This window comes from Gambusia affinis, linkage group LG06, assembly GCF_019740435.1.
Source record: "Gambusia affinis linkage group LG06, SWU_Gaff_1.0, whole genome shotgun sequence".
In the NCBI taxonomy this organism is placed as follows: domain Eukaryota; kingdom Metazoa; phylum Chordata; class Actinopteri; order Cyprinodontiformes; family Poeciliidae; genus Gambusia; species Gambusia affinis.
This window is the reverse complement of record NC_057873.1, coordinates 4,203,027-4,229,296: the sequence shown is the minus strand read 5'-3', so window position 1 is coordinate 4,229,296 and position 26,270 is coordinate 4,203,027. Positions and strand designations below refer to the sequence as shown.

Genomic DNA, 26,270 nt, shown 5'->3' with positions numbered 1-26,270 from the left:
AGCTAAGCTTGAGCTGCTGTGTTAAAATATCTGTCTAAACGTCCATTTAAATCCTCATGATATACTTCATTACTGCTGCTTGAGGACTCCTCACTTTCCTAAATGAGTTCAGTAAGTCTGAGGTTTCTACTCTCATATTTTACATAAATTTTTTTGTGACTGACTTTGTCGATAAGCTTCCTCTTAAATGTCAGGTACTTACTTTGTGGGTTTGGCACAACTTCTAACTGATTTTTTTGTTTTCTGTTTATCATGAAGATATGTCTACACAGGAAAGTTAAATATCATCTGTGGTCACTGAATGGAGGTTTCTACCACATTCAGAAGAGTCAGAGCTAAATTAATTACCTCTAGCTTTTCACTGCTGTGTGTTTTTGTAGTCACTATAAACACAGCAAAAACAAAAAATCTTACCAAGTATTTTTTTAAATCTAGTTTCTGCAAATATCTTAGTACACTGAAACTAAGGCAAAACTAACTTCGATGTAACTTTTCAGGAGGATTTAGGTGTTTGTTTTGACCCAATAATTCCTTGATATTGATGTAGAAAAAGTATTACTTCTACTAGCAGGTTATTTCACTTATAAGACATTTTTTCCATGTTATTAGTAAAATAATCTGCCAGTAGAACTTTAACTGGGTTGCTAGGTAACGGGCTGGGCTGGAGTTGCTAGGTAACGGCATAGTAGAATATTACCAGTGGAACTCAAACTTTTTCATCAATATTAAGGAGTTATTCGCTTAAGACAGGCTCCTATTTCATGCTGAAAAGTTACTTGTCAGTTAGTTTTGTCTGATTTCCAGTGTACTAAGTTATTTGCACAAGAAATCTGATAAAAGTACTTGGTGACATTTTGTGTTTTTGCAGTGCATTTCTGGCTTCATTTGTGTGACTTTCAGGAAGTAAAATGGTGCAGTTCAATCTGAAACGAAGCTTTTTGCTTCTGTTTTATCTCAATATCTCAACATATATGAGTTTTTTGAAGCACTTTCTTTTATTTTTATGTTCATGTTTCTGTAAGTTCTGGATGCTTTTTGTTGTACGGCACCTTAAGGAGGATGAGGTAAACAATTTCAAACGACTGATCAATAGACCCTTTGTGTCTCAGTTCGGACTCAGTTACAGTCCAAATTTCATCCCCCCTCCGAACAGATGGAGACCTTTATCTCTTAGTTTCGCCTTGCAAATGGAGGACAGGTCACAATGGACGGAGAGCAGAAGGCGCTCCTGGGAAACAAGCCCCCCATTGTTCTCTACCTGCACTTACGCTGAAATAAAACTCCTAATTTTGGCTCGCACCAGAACCGCTCTTATTGGTCAGACTCTGCTGACCGACGGGCCTGGCACGTGTCCGAGCTTCTGCATACCCAAGTAATTTGGAGCAAGAAAGTATTCATTTTAATAACAAATTAGAGTTAAAGAAAATCTAAAATCACAGAATTAAAAACCTGGTTTTCCATTTTTAGGAACAAAATCTACATACAAAATGTACAAAAAGGCATTCTTCAACGACATGTTTGTTGGTCCAGTTTCTAGTGAAAATATATTCGTTTGCTTGAATTAAGATAAAACTAACAAGTAACATTTTTAGCAAGATATAGGAGCTTGGTTTAAGTAAATATTTCCTTGATATTGATGAGAAGTTCCAGTTCCACTGGCAGATTATTTCACTTATAACAAAACATTTCTTCCATATCATAAGCACAATAATTTCCCAGTGAAACTATAACTTTTTCATCATTATAAAGAAATTATTTACCTAAAACAAACTCTATGTCTTACCAAAATTTTAATTGTAAGATAGTTTTGTCTTATTTCAACTGTACTATAAGATATTTGCTATAGAAGCTGGACAGAAATACTTGGTAAGAGTTTATGTTTTTACAGTGTACTGAAGAAAGATCAAAGTTTTTAAGTAATTTTTAATTTTAGTAACAAATTAGTTTTAATGAAAAGCTAAAATCTCAGATTAAAACATTTTACAGGAACATCTTTCCATCTTTAGGAACAAAATGCACAAAAGTAAAAACCTTACCAAGTATTTTTGGTCTAGTTCAAGTAGAATATCTCAGTTCACTTTGAATTAAATAAAGTCAAGTTTATTTGTTTCACACATTTCAGTTACAAGGCAGTTCAAAGTGCTTCACTTCATAAAAACATCATGCAGTCATCAGTTATGAAGCAGTTAGTACACATGACATTTGGCCAAATGTAAAACTCATCAATCAAATTCACATCAAATATATTGATCAATGATTCACTTATTACTAATCAAAGATAACTCTAAACAGCCTGGATTTAAAGGAACTCCGTGTTTCAGCTGGTTTGGAAAGACAAAACTAACTTTGAAGAAACTTTTCAGCAAGATTTTAAGTCAATAATAATTCATTATTGATTAAAAAGTATTGATTAGTTCCACTGGGATATTATTTCACTGATATCAAGACATTTTTTCCCATGTTGTGTTTTTTTCTTAAGAATTATTGATTTAAAACAAGCTCCTAAATCTTGCTGAAAAGTTACCTGTAAGTTAGTTCTGTCTTATTCCAAGTGTAAATATAAACTAGACAGAAATATTTGGTAAGATTTTGTCTTTTTACAGTGTACTGAAGTAACTTGCATGAAAAATTCAAAGTTTTGAAGTAAATAGTCATTTTAAAAACAATTCAGTCTTAAATAAAAGCTACAATCTCAGAAACAAAAAGTTTATAGGAACAAAATCTACATGCAAAATGTCCATAAGTACACTGTAAAAACAGAAAATCTAACCAAGTATTTTTAGTTTTAGCACATATGAAATAAGACAAAACCAACTTATAAGTAACTTTTCAGCAAGATAGAGGAGTTTGTTTTAAGTAAATAATTCCTTAATATTGATGAAAAACTTCTAGTTCCACTGATATTTTATTTGTAACAAAACATTTTTTCCAATATTAAGTGTTTTAATATTAAGGAATAATTTTATTAGAATAAGCTCCTAAATCTATCTGTAAAGTTACTTGTAAGTTAGTTTTGTCTTTATTCAAGTGTGCTAAAATATTTGACTAGAAACTAGAGAAAAATTACTTGGTAAGATTTTGTTGTTGTTTTTTGCAGTTGTTGCAAAAAACTGTAAAAAAAAAAAAAAAATCACAATTTTTGCTTGTTTTGATCATTTTAATTAAGAATCTGATATTTTAGAAAACTTTAGACTAAACAATAAACGATGGTCCTGAATCAAAATTAGATTTTTATGACTAAATTTAGTTATAAAATAGTTTAAATCACAGTTTATCTTCAAAGCTTTAGCTCCTGTTTTGTTGAAAAGTTCCTTGTAAGTTAGTTTTGTTTAGTTTTGCATTAGAAACTAGAGGAAAACACTTGGTAAGATTCTCTGTTTTTGTATTTATATCCACAAACACTTTCAGTCATGTCAGTCGTTCAGACATAGTCCTTCCTGGTGTATCCGTTGACCGAAGTGCTTTTGACGGCTGAGTAATCCGCCCTGGGCGCTACGGAGACGGCGCCACTCGGCGCTGCAGCTGCTGCTGCTGCTGTAGACGGACAGGAGCAGCAGAGCAGAGCGCCCCCCAGGATGAGCAGGCAGGACGCGGCCCAGCCAAAGTACAGCGCGTTCCCGAACTCCCGCTTGCCCGTCTCCTCCAGCATGGGGTCGTAGAAGCCCAGCACGATGGCGTGGGCCGTCCACGACACGGCCACCAGCATCAGCAGCCCGGCCGCCACGAACGTCACGCCGGCCGCCACCACCAGCCGCGGCTTGCTGCTCACGTCCCGGCTGCAGTTGGTGCACTTGGCACCGGCCACCGCCAAGCCGATTCCAACGATGCTCATCACCATGGAGACGATGACCAAGGCCCGGGCGGCCTGCAGGTCCGTGGGAAGCCCCAGCATGGACTCGTGGACGCGGCAGTGCATCTGGCCCGTGCTCTGCACCGAGCAGTTCATCCACAGGCCCTCCCAGATCACCTGGGAGATGACGATGTTCTGGCCGATGAAGGCCGCCACGCGCCACATGGGCAGGCCGCACGCCACCATCACCCCCAGCCAGCCCGCCACCGCCAGGATCATGCCCAGGATCTCCAGGCCTGCAGAGTACATGGTGGGAGGACGAGGCTCGGCGGGACACAAGGCCTTCTGTGTCTGGAGACGAAGGCGATACCGGATCTCTGCTGCTGGAGGACTTTCAGCGTGGAGGAAGGAGAGGGAGAAACGGATTCCTTTTACAGCTTGGAGGTCTGAAGGTGGAGTCAGCTTCAGGTGGTTCACCTTTAAACTTTGGTACACTGCAAAAACACAATCCTACCAAGGAGTTTGGTCTATTTTGTCTTGAGAAAACTAACTGGAAGTTACTTTTCAGCAAGAAATAGGAGCTTTTCTTTAAGTCAGTAAGTCCTTACTATTGATAAAAAAGAGACTACTAGTTCCAATGGCAGATTGTTTATCTTATGACATTTCCCCCCATTTTTAAGTGAAATAATCTCCCACTGCGACATTTAATCCATCGGGGCGACTTAAATTGTGTTAAAGAGAGTTTCTATCTAGTTTCTACCTCAAATATCTTATGACACCCAAAAATAGACAAAAATAAATTTCAAGTAACTGTTCAACTAGATATAGTGATATGATTTGGCCAATTTTACAACAGACTAAACAGTTAATATCTCCAAATTCTCTGGTAGAAGTATAATTTAGTTTACAATCCTATTTCTAGTTCAAATGTTTTCTAAAATATCAAAGCAAGACTTGGGATGCTTTTACAGTCTTTCAACAATTGCAAAACACAAAATCTTACAAAGTATTTTTGTCCAGTTTGTCTCGACAAAACTAACTTACTAGTAATTCTTTAGTTAAGTAATTATTTTAGTTTGTTTTAAGTCAATAATTCCTTCATATTGATAAGAATGAAGGTACTTGTTCCAGTGGCAGATTATTTTACTCATAAATATACGTTTTCCCAATTTTATAGTGAAATAATCTGATAGTGCTGCGTTTAACCCATTGGGGCGACTAAAGTTGGGATATAAAATGGAGCCCAATGGAGGTGTGCACATTCAATGTTTCTCCATTTCTCCCAAATGGAGGAAACATTGCAAAAACAATGAGTGTTACCATTTATATTTGGTTTAGTTTCCAGTGCAAACACCTTAGTAAACTTGAAATAAGACAAAATTAACTTACAAGTAACTTTTCATCAAGAAATAGGAGCTAAAACCTTTGAAGATATACCATAATTTTAGCAGTTTAGTCGTCCTAAATCTGCATTAAAAATGACAAAACATCGCAGCGTTTTGTTTTTAGCTGGTCAGCCATGCAAACAGAAGTAAAAACAAGCCTTCATTTCAAGTTCTTCTCCTTCAGTGTTGCTAGTTTTTGGCATGCATACATCTAAAAAGAATAGAAGATAACTTCAGTGGACTTCAGCTGTAATTTTAATGAAAAAATGTAAAGTTAAGAGGTGAATCCATGCTGGAAGAGTCCATTAAAGCTGCTTTCATCTTTATCCCTTTTTATTGTTTCCTGCTGAACAGATCAAAATTCCTGAACCAGGAATTTTCTCCTAAATGATCCTTTTACCTGACAGATAGCAGAATCTCTCAGGTTCACTAACAAATGAGGAACTCTCTGTCATTAAGGACTCTCCACTAATTAACAAAGGTCACCGGGGGTCAAGGGTCAGGTCAGGTGAAGATTCTTTGCTTTCATTGTGTTTTTGTCTGATACACTGCAAAAACACAAAATCTCACCAAGTATTTGTGTCCAGTTTCTGGTGGAAGTATCGTAGCACACTTTAATTTTAACTGCAATAAAATATTTGCATTAGAAGTTAGACAAAAGTACTTGTACAGTGTAAACACACAAAAACTAGACAATATTTATAAAAGAAAGCAAAAAAATTAAACTGTTATTGCATAGTTCCACCAGCAGGGGGAGCCAGTTTCTCCTGCAGTCTGTTAATTTGTTCATATGGTCAAAGCATAAATTTATTTGGATTCGCCTTTAATGCAAATTCTAACCTGCTTTATTCAAATAGGTTAAAAATAAAACACCTGGATGCTTTAATGTGCAGACATCCGATACTTTGTTGGTTCAGCTTGGATTTTTGTTCCAGCATTCAGTTTTTTGGTTGCCTAAATCCTGAATCCTAAAATCGAAGATAACAAACCTTTTGCACCCATCACTGTTCAACTGTCAGCTTCCTCTTATAAAAGAAGGAAACCAGTCACTTAAATTTGGTTTATTTTGTGTAATTCTGCTGGAATCAAAAAGCTGAAATGTCAAAAAGGAGGAACTAAAACCCTTTAGCTGTTCCTCTGCAGCCGCTCCGTGATGCCATTGTTTCTCTACTTCATGATTTAACTTCACGATTTAACTTCATGATATAAGCTACAGCAGGTTTTTTCCTGTAACAGTTTGTTCCAGGAGTTTTAGGGAGTATCCACGTTGGACGTGTTGTGACTCGTTTCTTCTCAGAACGTTCTTTGAAAGCAATGAAGTCACCGCAGGAGGTGTAAGTGTGACGCAGCCAGCAGAAGATTTGAACAGATTAAACCTCCTGTTATTTAACATGGTGGGAGGAGGAGGAATGTTCTCCAGCTGACGGGTTATTAAAGAATAACTAAGCCCAGATTAACTTTTTTTTGTTGTTGTTGTTACTCTGCAGATTGCGACATTTTTGTGTAAAATCTGGTTCAGTTCTGGAAGTTACACTTTAAACATACTTATATTAATCCCGCTCTGGGCAAACCATCTCTTTTGCGCCAGAGACCTTTTAGTTGTTTAAAAAAAGATTTTAAAAGTCAAAACCGTGATTTGAGTAGTAAAACAAAAACAAAGTGAAATAATTCAGTCCAGGTTGTTTTCATGCTGGTATCAGACAGAAACTCTGTTGTCACAAAACAAATAAAGATCTCAGGAATATCACAGAGTCTACAATGGAAAATTCACATTTTGCACATTTTTATCCTCCAGTGTGAGCTGCTTCTAAAAAAAACATCCAGTCATTTTTTTTGGCAATAAGTTAATATTCTTTTGTTGTCTGGAAAATTTGCAGTTTCAGAAACGTTCTGAGTGTAACGCCACAAATCAGCAGGCACTGCTCCGTTACCTAGCAACCGCGGTGAATCTCCAGCACGTTTGGTCAGCTGGTTTTACCGCCGTATGTGCCGTTCAAGTATTTTGTTGGTCACTTGCCATCCAGAAACACACTTGCTGCATTCTTGTTGGCTGTGCAGGAGGCTCTACTAATGCTGTTCAAAGATGTACAGTCGCATAATTGTGGATCTTTTTGCAGCCATCTTCATGTGTGAGTGTAAATGTTGAGTTTGAGGGCGTGGCCAGCAGCAGATTATTTGGATTTAAAGTGACAGGACTCCCTAAAGAAGCTGAAAATAGGCAGAACTGGGCAGACTGAAATTTTATAAAAAATTATTTTGTTTAAAAAAAAAAAAGGTATTGAACATGTTTTGTGTCATAACCTGTTGAAGGAAGCATAACAAGTCAGACATACCAATAAGTTGTTTTTGTCCCCTGGCTCAGTGACGCCCTGGGCAAACTGTCACATAAGAAATACCAAACATGCACTACATATTCTGAAACGTACAGAAACAGAAAGTCATTTTTCTTTTTTTTTTTGTGGGCTCTAATGTCCCTTATATGACAGTAGGCTGACAGGAAAAGGGGAAGTTGAGGGGGGAGGGCATGCGGCAAATGTCAGTCAGGTCCGGGAATCGAACTCGCGACGCCCACGTCGAGGACTGAAGGCCTCCAAGCGTGGGTTGTGCTTTCCCCTACGCCACCACAGCACGCCCATAAAACAAAATTTATATAAAATGTTAAATAAAACACTTTTTAAAAATATATTAAAAAATCTAATTGAAAAAACAGAGAAAAAAGCTAATAGATGATAATAAGCTACTATGGTAATAACATCACAGAAGAAGCAAAAGCAAAAAAACCTTTTAATACAAACAAAAGAAAACTTTCTGTTACTCATAGTGGTCTGATTGTGGCTCCTCTTGTGCTGCAGCAGGCGCAGGAAACATGTCTGGACTGTTCCCTAGCAGCAGGTGTGCAGGCAGAGATGGAACACCTGAGTATCCACCTGGGAGTGGCAACCAGTCGCACCACTTCCAAGAACCGGCAGCAGGTTTTCCTTTCAGTACGCTTGTGTTGGCACATTACGGCCCGAGGCGGGTTTTAAAAACAAACACGAGTTCCTTCGAACGGGGTTGTTTACTTATTTATTCAGCCTCTTTTGTTTGTTTGTTTGTTTATTCCTGTTGCTGTTTAGTTGTATGATGTGAATAATATGAAAATGTGCAACAGGAAGAGAAACACGGGAGATAAAAAAAAAAAAAAAAAAAGGTTGTTCCTTGAGTCATAAACTCAACAGCGTTTCTTTCTAGTTCTCCTCCGAAACAACGTTGGGTTTGATGTTTTACTTTAATCTCAAATCGGATAATTTCAATTTAACCCAATGAAAAGAAACAGGGAATCTCCTTGGATCTGCTGCATGTTTATGTTACACTGCAAAAACACAAAATCTTACTAAATACTTTTGGCCTAGTTTCTAGTGGAAACATGTTAGTACACTTTAAACAAAACTAAACTTACTTACAAGAAACTTTTCAGTTTCTTTAATATTGATGAAAATGACTAGTTCCACTGACAGATTATTTCACTCATAGTAAATTGTTTTTGCCATTTTATCAGTGAAATAATCTGCCAGTGCAACTAGTCATTTTTTATCAAACCTATATATGTTACTGAAAGGTTACCTGTAAGTAAGAAATAAGAGCTTGTTCTAAATCAAAAATTAAAAAATATTCATGAAAAATAGTTATATTATTTCACTTTTAACATGGCAAAATGTCTTGCTATAAATGAATTAATCTGCCAATGGAACTAGTCATTTTTCACCAATATTAAGTCTTTATTAACTTAACACAAAGTCCCATATCTTCCTGCAAAGTGACTTTAATCTCAGAATTCTGAGATTAAAATCAGAATTCTTTAATTTTAGAAAGAATTTCTTCTTTAAATTTCAGAATTCTTAAATCTCAGATTTCTGAGATTAAAGTCAGAATAATTTTTTTCCCTTCGCCCCCAGTGGCCCTAATCGTCTTCCGTAGAAATACTTGGTAGGATGAAATGCTATAAAATATTATTTAATACATGGATAAAATGTATTGCAACATTTTATTTTACATGTGTTACAGCCAGTGACGTCAGTAACACGTTAATTTGTAACGCGTTACTGACGTCAGACCACTTTTTTCAGTAACCAGTAATCTAACGCGTTGCTATTTCAAATCGAGTAGTTAGACTACAGTTGCTTATCAAAATCATTTATGCGTTACTATCTTCTTTTGTTATTTAATCATATTTCCTCTACGCGTCTTGTCGAGTGACCGACGTCTCTATGCTACAGAAATGTAAACAATGGAGGGAGATGAGCATTTTGTTGGTGGAAAAACTGGAACTATTTTCAGTTTCTGTCGCCAAGTCCGATTATTACAAGCGGCTTTGGGCTTCATTTTTTAAAAGTCGCTTGCAGATTTAATGAGTTGCTGGTTGCGCCTTTTTGTGCTCGTTTTTGAACGTGAAGTTGCTCATTTGGGGTTGGGAATAAGCAGAGACTCATAATAAATCCCAGAATTTTTCCGTCATTAAGGTAGTTTTAATCAGTCTCTCTCTGTCCATCATTTCCAGGATGATCCGTCCCGCTGTGTCTTTGTTAATGTCAAGTTAATGTATTACCTCTGAATGACGTCGAGCTTCGCGTTGCGCTCCAGAAAACTGCAAACATCGAGACCAATATAAACAGCGCAATAAACGTGAAAACAGCCACGAATAAACGTGTCCGTAGTTGGCAATAGTTATAATGGCAAGTTAGCACCGTTATAATTATTAATATTATAAGTGTCACAAATCTGTGCAGCCATCTGAGCTGTGAGCTGCAGGAGGAGGTCTGTGCTGTGACACCAAACGCAGGGCCGTAACGCAGAATCTGGAGGCTGGGGGGAGGGGGGGCTTTAAAATCCTTCTAAGAGTTTTCCAGACAACAGTGGACCACACAAATTACTCACGATTTTTATTTTTTTGTACAATCTCCTCTTCAGTTCAACCTTATCAGTGGAGACACATTGTTGATGTTACCATTATAAAATAGCTTACAAAAAAGTTTTGACAAAGCTCAATGTGATTTTCACAGGAGGCAGAGCGTTGTTGTTAGCAGCTGCTGAAAGTAACTAAAAAGTTACTTTTAGTGTAACTTAGTTACTTTCCAAATCAAGTAGTCAGTAATATAACTAAGTTACTTTTTAAAGGAGTAATCAGTAGTCCGATTAAAGTTACTTTTTCAAAGTAACTATGCCATCACTGGTTACAGCTGGATTAAGGCAGTAATCCAGCTGTAATGATTTATTGATCATAAGGTTTTCTGTAGAAACGATGACTCAGGAGGTCGATGTTTATGTCATCCTCCACATGCATGACTCAGTAACGTTTTTATAAATAACCACTGAAACTATAACTGCTGGTGAGCAGCGCTCTGAGGCGCGCCAACCAACACGTCACCAAACACACTTCCTTCCCCCTCTGGATCAAGGCAGCCGCTCGGCGTTGAACAACGTTCCTGAAAGCACTTTGTTACTTTTGTTCCCAGATGAGGCAGCAGATGCTTCAGCTAATGAGATCATTGAATATCCAAACTGTTCTTTGAGTTGTGATTCCCGACCCAGGCTGCGTGAAGTGTTGGGCTGAGTTGCAGCGATCGGCAGCTCTCAGACTCTGAGGTCTGGGCTTGGTTCTGTCTACCTGCTGGTACTTGTTGCTTCTCCCTCTGGAATTTTCTCACGACTCTAAAGTCAAACTCCTCAGCGGTTGCTGCAGAGACACGCAGCGAGTTAATCTGTCTGCTTTGTGTCAAAAAATGGACAAATCTGTTCCCCTCTGAAATTATTTATACATTTTTTAAATTTTTTTTCTTTTTTTCTTTTTTTTTACAGTGTGTGACCCAAAGTGGTATTTCTGGACTAAATTCCACGTTTTTGTAATTTTGCTCAACAACTTCTTTGAACTGTTCTTATCTTTTTCAAACTTTTTAAATGGCTACAGATTTCAGGCATTGCTCTGCTTCATGGGTGTCCAACGTGTGGCCCGGGGACCATTTGTGGCCCCTGGACTGATTTTGTGCGGCCCCCAACCGCAATTCAAAACAAGATAGAGATATGGCCTATAAATGCAGATGGAAACTTTTAATTTGTTATCAGGATAAAAACAAAATGTAAAGTACAACACAAAGTGTTTGTTTATCCAAAGACTTTTACTGAAAAGCTGCACCAAAATCAGCTTTCGGCTAAATGTAGCAAGCATAAAAAAAAAAAAAGACCCAAATCTTGTTCTTGTTCCTGAAAATAAATTTATTCAATCAAGCCTAAAAAAAACCCTGAAAGCTAGATGTTTTTTGTGCAAAATCCACAATGGTGTATTAGGTCCATCGTAAAATAAATAAATGAATAAATGGTAAATGTCTGCCAAAAACCCCCCCAGAAATTTTGAGATTAACTTTCTAGAAAAAATAAGGATATGTGCTACAAAAAAATTACGTTTTTAGAGTGATCATAAAATTCTGAGATTAATCACAAAACTTCAGAAGTTTTTGCAGGAATCAACTTTTTTTCCCAGACTATGAGAGCCCCAACACACCGGCGTAAAAATCCTTTTCGTAGTTTGGATCTTTTGGATATTTAGGCTGGGTTTTGTTGGCTTTTGATTCTACAATTTTGGCCCAGGTCACAAAAAGTTTGGACCGCCCTGCTGTACTTTCTCCTGTTTGATTGCTATGGAAACCAGTCTTTAGTGTTGAACATGATTATAATCAAGTTTATTTGTAAAGAACGTTCCAGCAACAAGCAGTTCAACGTGCTTCACACCATAAACACACCACAGAGTCACTACAATCTACGAACATTACATTTTGTCCAACGCGATCATCACTACACATCAAATATGTTGATCAGTGTTCCAGTTATTGTTAATCAAAGAACTTTCAAGACTAAAAAGAGTTGTAGTCTTGATTTAGGTGTCAGTATTTTGGCTGTTTTGCAGTTTTCTGGAAGTTAATTTGAGTTTCTTTAATCCTGGGAATGTTCTTCAGGTGACAGAAGGCTGATTTTGTCACTACCTTTATGTGTCTCCGAAAGTTCAGACTCAGATTTCAGAAGTTTCTAGCTGTAATATCTGAAGCTGTGAGTTTTGATCGTTCTCAAATCAACAGTATAAGATTGTTGATTTGAGTTGGATGCATATACATGATGTTCCAGTTGACTCTAGTTGATTTCAACTTTAGTTGACTGCATCTAGCTTTAGTTTTTGCAGTGATTTTAGGCTGATGTCGTCCTGAAAGAGTCTGTCCTCAGCATCTTAATTGCAGAAATTCCTGCGTCCCCCCAGAACCCGATCTCCGTGGCCCGGCTCCCTTTATCTGATCCCACCTCAGATAAAACAGAGTATTATATCCGTAAGAGCAGCTCCGGCCCTTAAACACAGCATCCATTCATTTCCCTGCCGCCCTCAGTCCCCCTATCACTGTTCCCTTTTTTTTGTTGCAGCAGAAAATCTAAAGAGATTTTGCTTTCCATTTTCCAATCGTTTCCCAACCGATGTGTTCCCATTGCGGTGGCAAGACGATTGGTAATAAAATCATTGATCTGGACTGTAGAGCAGATTTCCGTCTGAAGACGAGACGCTCCTCGCCGTTTGTCCTCTAACGCCTGGCGCCGCAACAAGGTCAGCTGTTTTCTTTTAAATTCCCTTTTATGCTAATTTCCTGGTTACCAGAATATAGAAAATAAAAGTTGAAAACATTGTTTTAAATGTCAAATGGCAACACTGCAAAAAAAAAAAGCACTAAATGTTACCAAATATTTTTGGTTTATTTCCCAGGGAAAATATCTAAGTACTCTTGAAATAAGACAAAACTTACTTACAAGTAACTTTCCAGCAAAATATAAAGGTTAAATGTAAGTAAATAATTCCTTATTATTGATAAAAAGTAGATTTTTACATTTATTTCCATATTCTAAGTAAAATAATCTGCAAACTATAATTTTTTTCATCAACATTAAGGACTTGTTGACTTATAACCAGGTAGTAACTGTCATTTGTAAATTAGTTTAATCTTATTTCATGTGAACTAAGATATTTGCAGAAGAAAATACTTTTTTAGATTAGATTTTGTGTTTTTGCAGTGCAGTAATGGCATCCCAAATCTTGTTTGTTTTGGACTTTTTCAGAATGAATCTGGTATTTTTGGAAGCTTTTGAGTTTAAAGATAGTTTGGCCATAAATCAAAATCAGATTTCTATGAAAAAATAGAGATGCTACCTTCTGATTTAGTTGTTAAAATCGTGGTATTTTCAAAGATTTGATGTTGAAGGATTATATTTTCTGGATGGCGACCTTGGAGAAAAAGGCTGGATAAAAACCACAAACAATGCAGAGAAGGAAAGAAAAAACCTGAATGTAAAAGCCAAATCAAGGCTTCATTTTGCATTTTTTTTAATTCATTGTTAGTTTTTGGCACATAATATTGATAAACTTCAGCTGTGAATTTAACCGGAAAAGTTTAAATATGAACGTGCTGCTGGGAGAGTAAAATTTTTATCTATAAGTTTCTCTTTTTATTGTTTTTTGCTAAAGAAATAATAAAACAAAACTAACCTTGTGGAGTTATTTCCTAAATTATTCTTTAACCTTGTAAATACTAACGCTTGTGTACATTTTTTGTCTTTAATGCTCTTGACGTCGTTCTTTGTGGTTAAAAACAGTTATTTTATATTCATGGTGAGTAATAAGATCCCCCAGTTCTACATTTTTCTGTTTACCGTCAAACAAAGCAGCTTTTTAACAGAGAATAAAAACATTTTCTGCTTTTTTTTCTGCATTTGGACTCATGAAGTATCACATAATAGAAACATTCCGTTTTGATTTTTGTAATCTTGCCAAATGTTGTGCTAACCTGTTTATAAACCATTAAAATCTGGAAAAGTTGGCATGAAATCTAAAGAAAGAAATCAGATTCATGGTTTTACATGGAGAATCTTTGACACTTTGTGTTTTACTGTATTTTATTTAGTGGTAAAAGGGGATAAATTTATGCACTGAAGTTGGTGATTGCTACGTAACAAACTGTAAGAAAGTTCAACTGTTGGCACGTCTTCTTGAGGCCTGGAGATCCTGTGAATGATTAGCTTGGCGTTATTTATAAGTCACTTTTCAAACAACCCAGAGGTTTTACGGAGCAAACTTCCTGTTGTGTAGGTGAAAAAAAAACCATCACAGTCTGAGGTCAAGAAAACGCATCTGAAGATTTTTTTCGTCTTTATAAAAATAAAACAGCTGTAAAATGACTGGAATTTGAGATAAATTACTTTTAAAAGAAAATCCTTGAGAAACGTTTTCATTGAGTCCTTTCAAACCAGAACGATGATTTTCTTACAAATACACTGCAAAAACATAAAATATAATAATAAGTATGTTTGGTCTCATTTCTAGTGAAAATATCTTAGTACACTTGAAATAAGACAAAACTGACTTACAAGTAACATTTGCTTACCCCTGGAAAAATGCACTATGACCAGGATTTAAAAGCAGAACAAAAACACAGCTTTATTAGAGAAAAACTTTAAAACCCCAAACCCAAGGGGAGAGGATGTGTGAAGCCAGACGCTGTCAGACAAACTCTCTCCGTACATCGTGCAGAACATCAGTTTTTATACACATCTTTAGACGCCTAGGTGGCGCTAAAACAATTATTGGAAGTAAAAGACAACACCTCTAGAACAGTCAACGGTCAAGTGGAACATCATGACAAAATTGACTTATGCACAGAGTAAAGTCTGGTTTCCTGTGACCACTAATTCACTTCACACCCCGAGAGCTCAACAGTTTAGACAGGACGGGTGTAGACACTGTTCTGTCTTTGTCCGCAGCCGGGTGTCTGTACAAAGATAAGTTGCTGGGCAGAAATACGTTTAAAAGATGTATTTTTAAACGTAATACACCTTTATCAGCTTAAAGGTGTATGTCACCTTTAAGCTGATAAAGATTTTTTTCGTCTTTACACAGAAGAAACAACAACAAAGATTTACAGTTAAGCTCTAAAAAAAAAAGAAACCAGTGACCAGCTTAATGGTGTATGTCACCTTTAAGCTGATATACATAAACCTGCACTTTGTGGCTGGTGTTTCCTGTCGACGTTTTCCTGTAAGAGGAAACTGCAGCTCTGAGCAGAGAGGCACCTTAACTTTAATAATAAAGACACATAATAAAAAATATACTTAATTGAATGAATATTTAATAAAAATAATTATTTTAGTTAACACGTTATAATAAGAAGTATGAACTTTTTTAAGTCACTAGTTCCTTAATATAAATAACAGACAAAAATGACTTGCAAGTTCCTCTTTATAAAAATAAATCTGCTCTGAAATGTTTCATAAATGACACAAAAAAACCTGAATCTTTTTCTGAAATTTGAATTTTCTGGAATTACGTTGATTTACCTTAAAATAAACAAAAAAAGAGTCTTTTTATTTAAAACCTGAAGCATTTTTCTACATTTCAGCAAAACGAGCAAATAATAATTTAGATGAGGCTGTGTCTTTTCCTGTGTTTCTTTGATTTGAGCGTAGCATAGCAGCTAAGAAATGAGTCATGTTGTTACATTTCTAGCTGTTTTGTTTGCCATGAAAAGGACAGAAACCTGACAGGATGAGACATGCCTGGAGGAGGGGAGTGTGTGTGTGTGTGTGTGTGGTTGTACGTCACATCGTGACTGTGTGACAAGCCCCTCCTGTTCGTGTATAAAAGACCCGCTTCCACCCTGGACAAACATTTACTCTTGGGGATCTCTCAAGCGACACGTGCAGATAAAGACAAAGCAGACAAAACTTTTGGGCGGTTTTCCTCGTGAGTTAGCATGGCGTCTGCAGGACTACAGATCTTGGGCATTGCCCTCGGCATCATCGGCTGGATCGGGGCCATCATCACCTGCGCTCTCCCCCAGTGGAGAGTGACGGCCTTCATCGGCTCCAACATCGTCACGTCTCAGACCATCTGGAAGGGCATCTGGATGGAGTGCGTGGTCCAGAGCACCGGCCAGATGCAGTGCAAGGTCTACGACTCCATGCTGGCGCTGGAGCGGGACCTCCAGGCGGCCCGCGCCCTCACCATCATCTCCATCCTTGTCGGCATCCTGGCGCTCCTCCTCGCCATCGCGGGGGGCAAATGCACCAACTGCATTGAGGACGAGAGCGCCAAAATCAAGGTGTGCATCACAGCCGGAGTCATGTTCATCATTGCTGGCCTCCTGTGCATCATTCCCGTCTCCTGGACGGCTAGCAGCATCATAACCGAGTTCTACAACCCATATCTAAACAACTCGCAGAAAATGGAGCTTGGAGCTTCGCTCTTCATCGGTTGGGGGGCCTCCGCCCTCCTCATCCTGGGCGGTGGACTTCTCTGCGCCAACTGCCCCCCCAAAGACAACTTCTCCGCCAAGTACTCGGCCCCTCGATCGGCCCCTCCCAAGGACTACGTCTGAGAGGGCCGAGACATTAAGAAGAGACTCTGATTAATTTCTGGGGAACAAAGTGTTTTGGACTCATTGTGTTCGGGATTCAGTCTGATTTGTTTCATTGTGAGGACGAGACGGCGGCCACGCCCGATTAACTGTCACCGTGGAAGCAGGAGAGAAAATGACGACAGATCCCTGGGAGCAACTTTTCTTGTATTACCTTAAATCAAAGTGTTGTGTTTTTTTAAAAATGCATTTCATTTGTTTTTATTCATTTCATACATTTTTTTTACTGTTTGAATTATTTACCTTTATAGTGGTTTCTGTCTGAGACTGTAAATAAAGATTTTTTGTTATTATTACTAAGATTAAGTAATCTGTTTGATTCGTTTTTGTTCAGAAATGAAATACTTAAGACAAACTGCACTCCAGCAACAAAATCTCACCAAGTAGTTTGAATCCATTTTCTTGTACGCATGAAATGAGGCCAAACTAACTGTCCAACTGTCAGGTTATTTCACTTGGGGGGGGGAAAGTGTTGCAAGTGAAATAATCTGCCAGTGGAACTAGAACTGCGTTGCTAGGTAACGGGCAAGTCTTGGCGGGGGTTGCTAGGTAACGGTGCCGTGCCCGTCGATTGTGAGTAAAGTGGAATAATCTACCCTATTGTACTTTTTCATCGATATTAAGGAATTGTTCACTTAAAACAGCCTCATATCTTTCTGATAAGTTACTTGCTAGTTAGTTTCGTCTTATTTAATGTGAATTTAAAATATCCTCAGTAGAAACTAAACAAAAATACTTAGTGTGAGTTTGTGTTTCTGCGGCCGATCAAAAACTTCTCTGGGTAAATTTCTTAGATTTTTTATCTGATCAGTTTCCAATAAAAGCAGAACTTCACTCCTTTGAGTAACATTACTCTTCACTAAGCTAATCTCCAAGAATAAGCTTCATAAAAGATTATTTTTCTAGATTTTTTCCAAGCTTTTGTAACCAGAAAGTGTTGGATAGGTGAGGCTTCCTGGGAAGAGAAGGTTTTGTTTTCAGGAAGTTGAGGGTTTGACTCCAGCCAACCGTTTTATGCAAATGTTTCCTTAGGCAAAATACTTTACTCAAACTTTCCTAGAAATGTTTTACCAGTGAAAACTGCAGCTGGTTTGATGGGATTTGATAAATTCAATTCTCTATAATTACATTATATGTGTCAGCTAGCTATGTTCTGCTGTTCAGCATTTCTTAACAATTTAAAACATTTTCTGTCAGTTTGAAGCTTTGAAAGGATATTACTGAGCTGTCGGGGTAAACAGCTGTGCAACATCGCCCCCCACTGGCAGAGGAAGAAAAATTATTTTCTCATTCAAATTCTTAATTTGATTAATTTCTTAAAAGCAGCAGCAGCAACACATCAGCTGGAGTAAAAAAATATGTGACAAGCTTTAATACTCTTTTTTTCATTGATAAATGTTAGAAACTGATCAGTTATTAGCGCTTTCTTTCCTTTTAGGCTCCATGTTTACATATTTTTTTCTTAAATCTGAACTTTGGTGCTTATATTTTTAGGTCACTTATCTCATCATCACTAAACATGTCAATAAAATAAAAATAAAAAACTATTAGGCTTCATCAAAAAGTTTTGAATAAAATTTTTTACTTCTTCTAATTAGAGAAATATTTGATATTGTGTCATTTTTAACCCAGAAACTAAGCTTTGAATGCTTTGGTTTTGTGACTGAATAAATTAGCATGAATTTAAAATATGTGAAACATGCAGCTTAAAATCAGAAAAAGAAGGGATTGTGTTTAAACGCTGCTCATGCCTGAGGTAATTTAAACTCCTTTTTAGAAACGGGATCAGAATTACTGAAAGCAGTACATGAAAAATCTAGATATATGAAGTAATTTAAAATATAAACAGTAAAATATAATAATGTGTTAAAAGAAGAGAATAGAAACAAAATGTTATAGTTCCAAAAACACAGATCTCTGATGACCTGAGGGGTCAAACTGAACAGCAGGTCTGTGACCTTTCACACACACAAAAAAAATTAAAAATAAAATTAAAAACTACATTTGTAAAATAATAACACAATAGGAGTGCTAAATTGCTCATTTTCCTGGTGAGAGCACCTTGGATGCCTTGATTGCAACCAGTAAGTTACAAAAGATTAACCCAAAAATTAAATCTTTAATAGAATTTGTCCATCAGTTGAGTCCAAAGCTGAATTTTAAGGCCTATTCTAGTGTTTACCCTAATACAGAGCATCTTAGGTGTTGATTTCTTTCATTTTTTGTTTAATGAAAGTGCATTTTTGCTTTAAATTGGGGGAAATTGTGGCTGAAATAATCAGTGATAACACAAAGATTGTTGCAGAGAGACTGTAATTTGGTGACACAAAAATATAACGTTGTGTGTCATCAGCATAGACGTCTACATTTGAAACAATAAGTTTACACAAGTTGAATAAAGATACACACCTGTTTTTTCTCGACCTCTGAAATTAAATCAGACCAAACCTGTTCAGTCAGAATTATAAATAAAATGTTTCTATTTGCTAAATGCAACAATAGTGAGAGATTTATTTATTAAAATCAGAAGTTGTCAAACCAGAAAGCAGCGTGTTCCAAGTGTGGCCTTTAAATACATCCATAATCTCAGCTTTACCTCATTGATAAAGAGGCACTAATCATTCTTTATGTTGACTTCAAATTTTGAAGATATTAATAAATAAATTTGTCATATTCTCTCATTATTGTGACTTGACTGATCTTAAACAAGAGAAATTGGGTCTGATTTAACTTCAGAGAGAAATGTGTGCAAAAGTTTGGTTTTGGTTTTGTAGTCTGTGTTGCGAGATAAGGAGTGTGAAATAAAAGGCCACCAAGATGGGAGCCTTGAGGAACCCCACAAATAAACTTTATGTGCTCAAATTTACTGGAAAATGTTGGCGTGGGATGTTTTTTTAACAACTTATTGTGTGAATATGAGTGATTTTAATTGTGTTTCATAGACTTATCCTAATCTGTTCACGGAAGCATAACATGTCATCTTCAACAAACCTCTTGTATGTTATTGTTTACATCTGGAAATTTTGCACATGCTCACAACGCTGGAGGGCAAAAAGACGATTTTTTTTGCTTGCCGTCCATTATAGCCACGCTGCCACAGTAACAGTAATGTCAGCTGTGTGGCTTGCCCTTTTACTTATTTTGTAAAACCCACTGAATTCCACATCACATCTACATGTTAAGATTGTCATAGTCAAGCTAGCATCACTGACCTACTAGCTATTTTTTTGTCATTAAACCTTTTTCCTGATCTTATCTAGTTGTCATAATGTTGATGATTAGTAGCAAATCCCTGTGTCCCTTTTCCTTTTATATATCACGCAGACATTTAAGATTTTATGCGTTATGTCGACAAGTTAACAGCTAAAACCAATGCTAGCCATCATCAGTGAGTAGCTTTTTGCCCATATTGAAGGGATATTTTCCTTCAATGAAGATCCCAGTGCTGATAATATTAGTTTAGGTGTCATACTGATTGCTCACCTTGAAACTTCCAGGTCAGCACTGACATGTCAGCTGTCTTGAGCCTTTGTGTTTGTGTACAAACACTTCACAGCCAATAGCTGCTGAGGTCAGTGGTATCGGATACCCTCATGCTTCTGCTCACATAACAACCTTTACAGTCCAGCCTGCGACATTTCCACTGTTTTCTCGTTGAGTTTGTCGCGTCGCAGCAAGGCAGGAAGATGGTTTCTCAAGGCATTCAGCTCACCGGCATAGTCATCGCCTCGATCGGCTGGCTGCTGGACATTGTGGTGTGCGGGCTACCCATGTGGAGGGTGTCCGCCTTCGTGGGCGCCAACATCATCACGGCTCAGACCATCTGGGAGGGCCTGTGGATGAGCTGTGTGGTGCAGAGCACGGGTCAGATGCAGTGTAAGGTGTACGACTCCATGCTGGCGTTGGAGCAGGACCTGCAGGCGGCCCGCGCCATGATCGTCATCTCCGTCTTGTTGGGGATCTGTGGGGTGTCCCTGGCCATCGCTGGGGGAAAGTGCACCAACTGCATCGAGAACGAGCAATCCAAGGCGAAGGTCTGCATCGTTTCTGGAGTTCTGTTCATCCTCGCCGGGCTGCTGTGCCTCATTCCCGTCTCCTGGTCCGCCAACTCCGTCATCAACAGGTTCTACAACTTGATGATCATCGGAACGCCTCAATACGAGTTGGGAGCGTCGCTGTACATCGGCTGGGCAGCTTCCGCCTTGTTCTTCATTGGAGGGGGGCTACTTTGCTGGAATTGCCCCACCAACGAGGAAAACCTTAACTACGTTTCCAAACCCAGATTCACCCCAGTGAAGACCGCTTCCACATCCAGAGAATACGTATAAAGTTTCCCTCCTAACACGGACACGAAGGCTCAAGACAGCTGACATGTCAGCTCATATTTATCTTACTGATGAATCCACGAATGTAAATGTCGTACCAATTCTCAGCTTTTGGCCGGTTTTATGAGGGGTTTTGATCATGAAACCAAAGGAGTAAATGATAAATAACTGCGTTAAATGTTGTTTTTTCCTGTAGTTTAGCTAACTTAAACAGGCTTTCTTTCATAATGACTACTTTGGAAACAATCTGTTTGGGTAATCCAAGAAATGAATATTTAATTCCTTATGAATATTGTAAGAGATTTTATTAAATGTCTTTGTGATCATTTGTATTTTTAAAGAAATTGACCTTAATAACAGAGAAATGCATAATGTTTTTTCCTTTACTTTTAAATTCTTTTTGCATATAGTCATGTAACTTTACTTATTTTTGTGTTTGTAATGTAAATACACTCTGTTAAAACTGGACTACTGAAAATTTTAAAATTAAATAAAATATTACGCAAGGACTCAAATATTCTTTCAGTTTATTTCCTGGTTGGAAAATTTTGGGCGAGACGTTTGTTTTAAAACTTTTCATAGTTTTAAACCTCAGTATGAATTTAATGAAACACTTGAAAACTTTCGTTAACTTACATTTAAATAGACATTTAAGTTTTCTTGTTTCTGTGCTTTAAGACAGAAACGAAATGATGATGAGATTGTTTTGTAATATTTTCCAGGTGACAAACCTGTTGGCGCAGCGTCATGTGACTCAGGCGTGTCTCATTGGTTTTGTGTATACAAAGGTTTCAGTCATGGGACGTCGTGAGACCTTTTTTTCCCCCATCAGTTTGTTTTCAGAAAAGCTTTCGATGCAGACGCAGTGGATCGCTGTAACCTGCACAGGTTGTTTTCTGTCAGTGCTGCACCTTAAAACTCCGGTTTCAGGACAGATTTTATGTCCTCAAATGTTTGTTTTTCTTTTTCCCCTGAAGCTGCGTCACAAAATACACTTAACACAAAACAGTTCAGACTCTCCTTATTGTTTTCTCTATTTAGTTAAACTCTCAATATTCAGCTCAACGGACTGAGGTGATGAATTTAAATTGGTTAATTTTATATAAATTAATAAAAATAATAAATTATAATTTGTGTTCTGATAAAACTCAGATTGAAAGATAGCAACGTTTAAACTGGTGTTAAACATGCCTCTAATTAATCAAACATTTTGGTAGTAAAAACATATTTATTGGTCTTTCTATTTTTTTTTTCCCTTAAATGTTGAGTTTTTATAAACTGTAAACAAAAAAAACGTCAAAATTAACAGAAGAGAGGCGTGGAAACATCAATCTGTGTAGTTGATCTGATTTTGTTAGCTGCCCTCAAGTACTTAAAATCCACAAAAACTTGAAATCTGCTCTAAAAACTCTCATAACTTCCTTCTTTAATGGTTCAAATATTCAATAACAATATGTTAGAAGCCATCCTATCATAACTGCAGGATATAACATTTACAGACTTCCTTACTTTTGCTCTTAGGTACAGCCAATCAGTACCAAGGAAGATAAATGCAGCTCCTGGATTGGCTGCTTTGCAAACACCAGCCAATGGCTCGTCAAGTAGCCCTTCAGCTTCCCGAGCTGCATTTTCTTTCAAATATTTTAGATGTGCTCTATTGAAAAATCCATTAACAATTCGGGAATCACGTTCCGCAGAATAAGCCGTAAATACTGAGCCGCAAACATTTTAGTACTTTTCTAATTTATTGAGTATTACTGCACTTTGGGCCTTTTATTTGAGGTAGCATTCATTCCTCTCTCTGTTTCACAGATTGCATTGGAGTAGCTCTTCTGTTGGAAACCATAACTGTGTGTGTGTGTGTGTGTGTGTGTGTGTGTTCTAGTCAATTTACAAACCTGACCCAGTTGCAATCATTCAACCTGGAGCATTGGGCCAAAATTCCAGTTAACTCTGTTGTGAGGAGCCTCTGGACAGTTATCCACATTGTGTGACCCAAGAACCATCATTTAAAAGTTAAATATACCCATTTAGAAGGTAGAAATAATTCTGACTTACCATCCAGAAACCACTCAGACAGTGAGAAAGAAACTATTATTTCACAATGGAAGCTTCTACAGTTGAAACCAGATGTTTACGTACACTGGATAAAAAGACACATACAGATCTTTTTTCTTTTTTTTTGCACTGTCTGAAGTCAAATCACACCAAACCTTTCTTGTTTTAGGTTAATTAGGATTACAAAATTTGTTTATATTTGATAAATGTGAATCTTGAAGAGAAGTGAGAATATTTTGTAACTTCCCTCAAATTCAAAAGTTTAAATACATTTGGTCAGTATCAGGGATAACTAAATGTAATGATAAAAAATGTATAACTTGGGTTGGACCTTTTGGGTTTGCATGTGCTGTATAATGGCTGCTGGAAAAGACCAGTGTTTTATTGTTGACTTACCATCCAGAAACCACTTGCTGCAGTCTCGTTGGTTGTGCAGGAGGCACCACTTCTGCTTTTCAGCGGTGTATCGTTTTGTATTATTGCACATCTGTGTGCAGCCATTTTTATTTGTGAGTGCAAACTTGGAGTCAGTGATGTGGCCAGCAGCTTATTTAGATTTAAAGTGGCAGTATTATGTAAACTTGTTTTTTGTTAGCTTTACGTCGTTTCATTCAACCATCAAAAACAAACCTGGAGTGTTGCTTTGACTATTTCATGCATGTTTGAAAAATCCTTTAATCTCCATGACAACTGAGCAAAACGTCAGGGTGGACCAAGCCCCGCCTTCGAGGCACATCTCCTCCTCAGAGATGCAGTTTCCAGGTTTCTGAGCTTGTGCCCCACAGAGCAGGCTTCCCCCACTCAGCTCCTTCAGACTAGCCAGCAGCAATTAGCAAACACCTGGTGGAACTGCTGAGCTCATTATAGTAGCTACTTTTCAGTGCAGCGCTGGTAAAAACATTGTTAAAGGGTTAATAGAGAAGCCATGTTGTGACTACTTCCTGAAGGCGGAACTTCAGAAACAGCAGAAGTTTTTAAAGAAACAGAGGCTCAATTTCAAGATTAAATTAGGAGATAAAAGTTCTTTTAATTCATATTTGATACATATAGCATTTTTATATCAGCTGAAGTTAACATAGTTACTTGATTAGGCTATAAAATGACAACAATATACCTGGAAAACAATACTGCTCCTTTAAGTGATAAGAGGAGACTGCAATATCATTTCAGTCCGCTGAAATGAGACTGTTCATGTTTATATATTCTACATGCCTAACCTAACCTGTTCGGGGAAAAGGTTAGGAAGGGTTACCTTTAAAGTAGCTGCCACTCCTCTACCTGCATGCGAAGGAATCTTGTTTGTCCAGAGGAACTCACCTGACAACAGGACAGCACCTCCTCCTTCCCATTCTGTGACAAACAGCTGGAGAGAGAGCTGCATCTTTCACTCCTGCTGCGGACGAAGCCTCTTCACCATGGGGAAGATTGGCAAGGAAGTGGCCGGCCAGGTCATCAGCTTCATAGGCCTGGTCCTGGCCGCCGTCTGCTGCGGCATCCCCATGTGGCGAGTGACAACCTACATCGGCGCCAACATTGTGACGGGCCAGGTGGTCTGGGACGGGCTGTGGATGAACTGCGTCATGCAGAGTACGGGTCAGATGCAGTGCAAGCTCAACGAGTCGTTGATGAGGCTGTCGCAGGACCTGCAGGCCGCCCGCGCGCTGGTCATCATCTGCCTGATCGTCGGCTTCATCGGCTTCATCATCACCTTCGTTGGAACCAAGTGCACCAGCTGCCTGAAGAAGGACTCCAGCAACGCCAATGTGGTGATCATCGGCGGGTGTCTCTTGATCCTGGCAGCCATCTTGGTCCTGATCCCCGTCTGCTGGTCGGCGGCCATCAGCGTCTCGGATTTTCAGAGCCCCTTGACCATCGAGACGCAGAAAAGGGAAATTGGAGCTTCTATTTACATCGGTTGGACTTCGACGGTGTTTCTTCTGATCGGAGGGATCATCCTGACCACATCCTGTCCTCCCAGTAGGCCCTATTATCCAGCCTACGGGCCGCAAATGTACACCTACGGGCCCCCGAACACGGCGGCGTACGGTCCAGTGTACGCGGCGCCGTCCAACCAGCCGTACACCGGGCCGTACACCGGGAGCTACACCGGGAGCTACGTCCCCGCCAAACCCTACGCAGCTCCACCCGTGTACTCCCCTCAGCCGTACGTCAGAAACTGAAACATCGGCTTCCTGCATTGTATCATAAGACTGCATCTCAACAGATACTGTATTTTTAAAAGATGCTTTGTGATCCAGCAGAATGTGACGTAAAGGTTCTTTCTTCAGTAGCTCTGATTCTGCACCTTTTGGAGGAATGTTGTTCCCTCTGACCTGTGTAACTCATGCATCGCTTTTCACAAGGAAACAACTGCTGTATTTATTTTCCAACTTCCTGTGATTCATTGTTTGTTTCCCAGAAAAACTGCCTCAATAAAATGATTCAGTCTTTTTACATTTTTATGTTTGTGGAGTCATTTCGTACAATAATAAGAATAAAACAAAACAGAGAGGTTTTTTTATTATTGTTATTAAAAGTCACATTATAATTATGGAGGACTAGCAAAATTAAAAATAAGAGAGATATAAATGGTCCAATAAAGAAATCAATACACTTAAAATGAAACATTTTATTTAAGAACAAAGAAATTTTATATTTTTTTATGAATTAATTAACTTTCATATTTTTAATATTTTAAAAAAAAAATTCATATTTTTTTTTATTTTAAATTCTAACATAGTATATAATAGCAATATTTTTTTCTTTTCACTCTAAATAGATAGATTCATTAATTTATATATAGATAAATACATCTATATGATTTTTGTCTTAAATAAATTTATCTTAAAATGTATTTAAGATAATTCCTTTTATTTATCTTAAATAAAAAATGGTAACTCAATGGTTTATCAAGTGAAATGCAATCTGAGTTTATATTTCTATAGACAATATATATGTGTATATATATATATATATTGTTATATATATATATATATATATATATATATATATATTGTTATATATATATGTGTGTCTCTTTCTTAGTTAAAAAATAGCTAAATAGATTTAATATTAAATTGTGAATGTACATTTGTTTAATATACCAACAAATAGCCATATTTTTAAGTTGGTATGTGTGCATAAATATATTTTTGAGATATAATGTGTGTGTGTGTGTGTGTGGGTGTGTGTATGTGTGTGTGTGTGTGTGTGTGTGCTTTCCAAAATAAGATTAGAA

At 37.7% G+C, this 26,270-nt stretch overlaps 4 protein-coding genes across 5 annotated transcripts in view; 3 read left to right on the top strand and 1 right to left on the bottom strand.

Moving 5' to 3' along the window:
- The window catches only part of LOC122832911 (claudin-4-like), a 50,450-nt gene that overhangs the window by 13,259 nt on the left and 10,921 nt on the right, over positions 1 to 26,270 (top strand). The window lies entirely within an intron of this gene.
- On the bottom strand, positions 3,149 to 4,670 carry LOC122832912 (claudin-4). Its single transcript, XM_044120145.1, has one exon. The coding sequence runs from the start codon at positions 4,097 to 4,099 to the stop codon at positions 3,422 to 3,424; it is 678 nt and encodes a 225-aa protein (XP_043976080.1). The 5' UTR covers positions 4,100 to 4,670; the 3' UTR covers positions 3,149 to 3,421.
- Positions 15,890 to 16,955, top strand: LOC122832914 (claudin-4-like). The gene has a single exon (XM_044120147.1). The coding sequence runs from the start codon at positions 15,987 to 15,989 to the stop codon at positions 16,608 to 16,610; it is 624 nt and encodes a 207-aa protein (XP_043976082.1). The 5' UTR covers positions 15,890 to 15,986; the 3' UTR covers positions 16,611 to 16,955.
- On the top strand, positions 20,261 to 25,212 carry LOC122832916 (claudin-3-like). The gene is made up of 2 exons (XM_044120151.1): positions 20,261 to 20,811; positions 24,438 to 25,212. Exons 1-2 carry the CDS (start codon positions 20,336 to 20,338, stop codon positions 25,210 to 25,212), a joined length of 1,251 nt encoding a protein of 416 aa, XP_043976086.1. The 5' UTR covers positions 20,261 to 20,335.